The sequence below is a fragment of the Frieseomelitta varia genome, unplaced genomic scaffold (assembly GCF_011392965.1).
Source record: "Frieseomelitta varia isolate USP_RPSP 00005682 unplaced genomic scaffold, Fvar_1.2 scaffold_6, whole genome shotgun sequence".
Classification (NCBI taxonomy): domain Eukaryota; kingdom Metazoa; phylum Arthropoda; class Insecta; order Hymenoptera; family Apidae; genus Frieseomelitta; species Frieseomelitta varia.
The window spans coordinates 35,349-38,337 of record NW_025110367.1 but is presented as its reverse complement, the minus strand read 5'-3'; the positions used below and the strand labels follow the sequence as shown (position 1 = coordinate 38,337).

At 30.2% G+C, this 2,989-nt stretch overlaps 2 protein-coding genes across 2 annotated transcripts in view; one reads left to right on the top strand and one right to left on the bottom strand.

The window, feature by feature from the left end:
• Positions 1-2,989, bottom strand: part of LOC122534458 (5-hydroxytryptamine receptor 1-like) — a 46,423-nt gene that overhangs the window by 22,489 nt on the left and 20,945 nt on the right. The gene's annotated exons all lie outside the window — the stretch shown is intronic.
• Positions 1-2,989, top strand: part of LOC122534457 (26S proteasome non-ATPase regulatory subunit 1-like) — a 7,725-nt gene that overhangs the window by 3,710 nt on the left and 1,026 nt on the right. Inside the window, exon 3 of the mRNA XM_043665096.1 lies at positions 842-1,193. Within this exon, the coding sequence (XP_043521031.1) occupies positions 842-1,193 (352 nt within the window). The remainder of the gene's footprint in view (positions 1-841; positions 1,194-2,989) is intronic.

Here is a 2,989-nt window from a genome sequence, read left to right as displayed (position 1 = left end):
TGTAATCATTTCACCTTTTTTATAATTGGATATTTATATAATATATCATATCAATATTTGTGATATACACAAGTATTGTATCTTTCGTATATTGCACCAACAAAAAAAATACGCCATGTTTAATAACAAAATACATATATCATGTTAATTACATTATATTATTTATAGTAGTTATTTATAAATTATTTATATTATTATAGAGAAATAAAAAATTAAAAATAAAAAGTTAGAAATTATTAAACTCTTACTATTACTATCTTAAAATTTCCAAATAATTAATACATTAAAGATAAATTATTTTATGCTTTGTTATAGATTTTTTATTTTTTCTATTGCATTTGATGATTTCTATTTAATAATAGACTTTATTATAATTTCCCTTAGATCATACCAATAATATTCTTTGCATTTTTTTCTTTCCATTTACATACATTATATATTGTTGGTATCAATAACCGACAGATTATGTGCCTTTGACACGAAGCTGAAGTAAAAAAATCCAAGATTCTAGAGAAATATCTTTAATATTACATCTCATAATATAAATTCGCCTAATATTAATTTATATAATTTATAGATTGTATCATATTGCAAATAGCTTCGTTCAAATTTTCAATCTCTCGCGCGACGAATTATTGCAAATTATTGTACGTTATTCCAAAAAGTGAGTTTCATATATTTTGTCTTCCTTCTGATCTCTGTTGGACAAAGAATTGTCCAAAGTATTTGCTGTCAGACAACTGTGCCGCTTCGTTGAAACGTGATTATTATTTCCCTCTGTCGTGTCGTCGCAGCGACGAATTTGATCCTCAACGTCGTTTTAATTTATTTTCAATCGCAGGATCCGCCGGAGACGGCGAAGGAGCCCGTGGTCGAGATGGCGTCGTCCAAGGAGAAGGAGGAGAAGCGGAAGGAGAAGGAGCCGGCGAAGGAGGCGAAAGAGACGAAGGAGAAGGTGGAGAAGAAGGGCAAGGACGAGGCGGAGAAGGGAACGGAGAAGGAGAAGAAGGAAGCCGAGCCGAGTTTCGAGATCCTGCAGAATCCGGCTCGCGTGCTAAGGCAGCAGCTGAAGGTGATACAGTTGGCGGAGGGTAGCCATTACGTGACCGTGAAAGACATTCAGATCGGCGGTATCGTGATGGTGAAGCATATCCAGTCGGACACCGAGGAGGAGCTTGTGGAACCGGTGGCTGGTAAGTGGTCAATTTTCCCTAGTAAGTGGACAAAGTTGAAACCGAGAGGTCGATATTATTAACAATTGGCATCGTCGAGGATTGGGAGCCTCGAGATTTCGCTTGATTTTTAACTTAATTCTCCATTTAATATATGATAATTGCTATATTTATTATTCGGTGAAATTATAATTGCCACTTCTGTTGATATAATGTAATAGAGACTGAAACCGGTGAAAAGTATTAATTTTGTAGAGAATTTTATTTTAATTCGATTGTCAATTAATTTTTGTGATACAATAGAAATTTTGTTACAGTCGTTAGTTGACATCATTTAATATAATATAGTCTCTGGTGATAAGCACAATTTCTTGAGAAATTCTTGAGTTTTTGTTTCGTTGTATAATGTATTTTTTTTTTTTTTTTTTTTTTTTTTTTTTTTTTTTTTTTTTTTTTTTTTTGGCCAGTAAGTTTTCGAAAAGAGCAATTAGTCAATGAATATTTGTATTTATCATAATATTAAATTTTAAATGGATATTAATATTTGAATATTAGTATTAATGTTTATCCTCATTCGAATATTAATATCAATGTTTATCTTCATTCGGAGAAAAATTTTTTTGATAACGTATGTTGAGTATGTGACCGAAAATTATTATGTATTTTGAACAAGATGAATGCCATGATGTATGAGTTTTGTCAAACAGCGTTGAAGAAAATGAACGAAGTGAAATTTCAAACATTCCTTTTGAATGAGAAGCGTTTGAGACGATGAAATGGAATTGATTAATTTATGTGGCTTAAAGTGCACCTTTTTCAGATTGTAGCTCCATCATTGTTTTGTTAAACGAATTATCAACGAGTTGAAATTCAATCGACTCGATTAAATAATGATTTCACTTACATACGTTCATTCACACTGAATTATAATGAACTTAACGTTACTACAAATTATTATTGATTCAATATTTAATATCGCAGTTAAAATACAGAGTATTTGCACACTCTACATAACATAGATTAATCAATACATAAACAATTTGTTCCTTTTCTCTTTTCTCATTTAATTTTCAAATTTACAATAAAAAGAACGCCAAATCGAAAATAACAGTGACATCACTTTATTGAATAACTTTTCTTTACAAACAATTCAATTAAGCCATCTCTGTTAACAGGCTTTATTGTCCAGAGTGGCGTTTCAACACTTTCAAAACTAGAATTATTCTGCAATGCATTCGTAAAATAACCAATTTCAAGATTTATTATCCATCGTGAATAACAATAGGCGCACACATTGGCGAACGTATAAAAATGGGAAAAGTCGAACTCCGTTTGATTTCCAATTAATACTCGGCTAATGAAAATTTGAAATTCGTTTTTTTTTTTATTTATGCAGTTGGCTGGTTATAGATTCGCCATACATATACATACATATATATATATATATATGTATGTATATATATAATGTGAGATAAAGTTGAACATCTGTACGTTTATTTCTAATTATAACACGAGCGCAATTTACAAAACTATGAGCATATAAATACAAATTCAACAGATACAAAAAAAGTGTATTCTAAATTTATCGAATTTTTGTCTAATCTGCAAATTATGTGTAGGCTGTTATACAAAAAGGTTAACATTATTATATGGTGTTAAATAAAAAACACAAACTTCCTATTAATAAATTAATAAATTTTCTATTAATAATTGATAATTCAAAGTACGCCAATTTCGATGGTACAGTTTCGTACGATTTCCAAATTTCTCTTTACACTCTCCACACTTTTCACCTGGAAAAGAAAAATTCAAAAAAA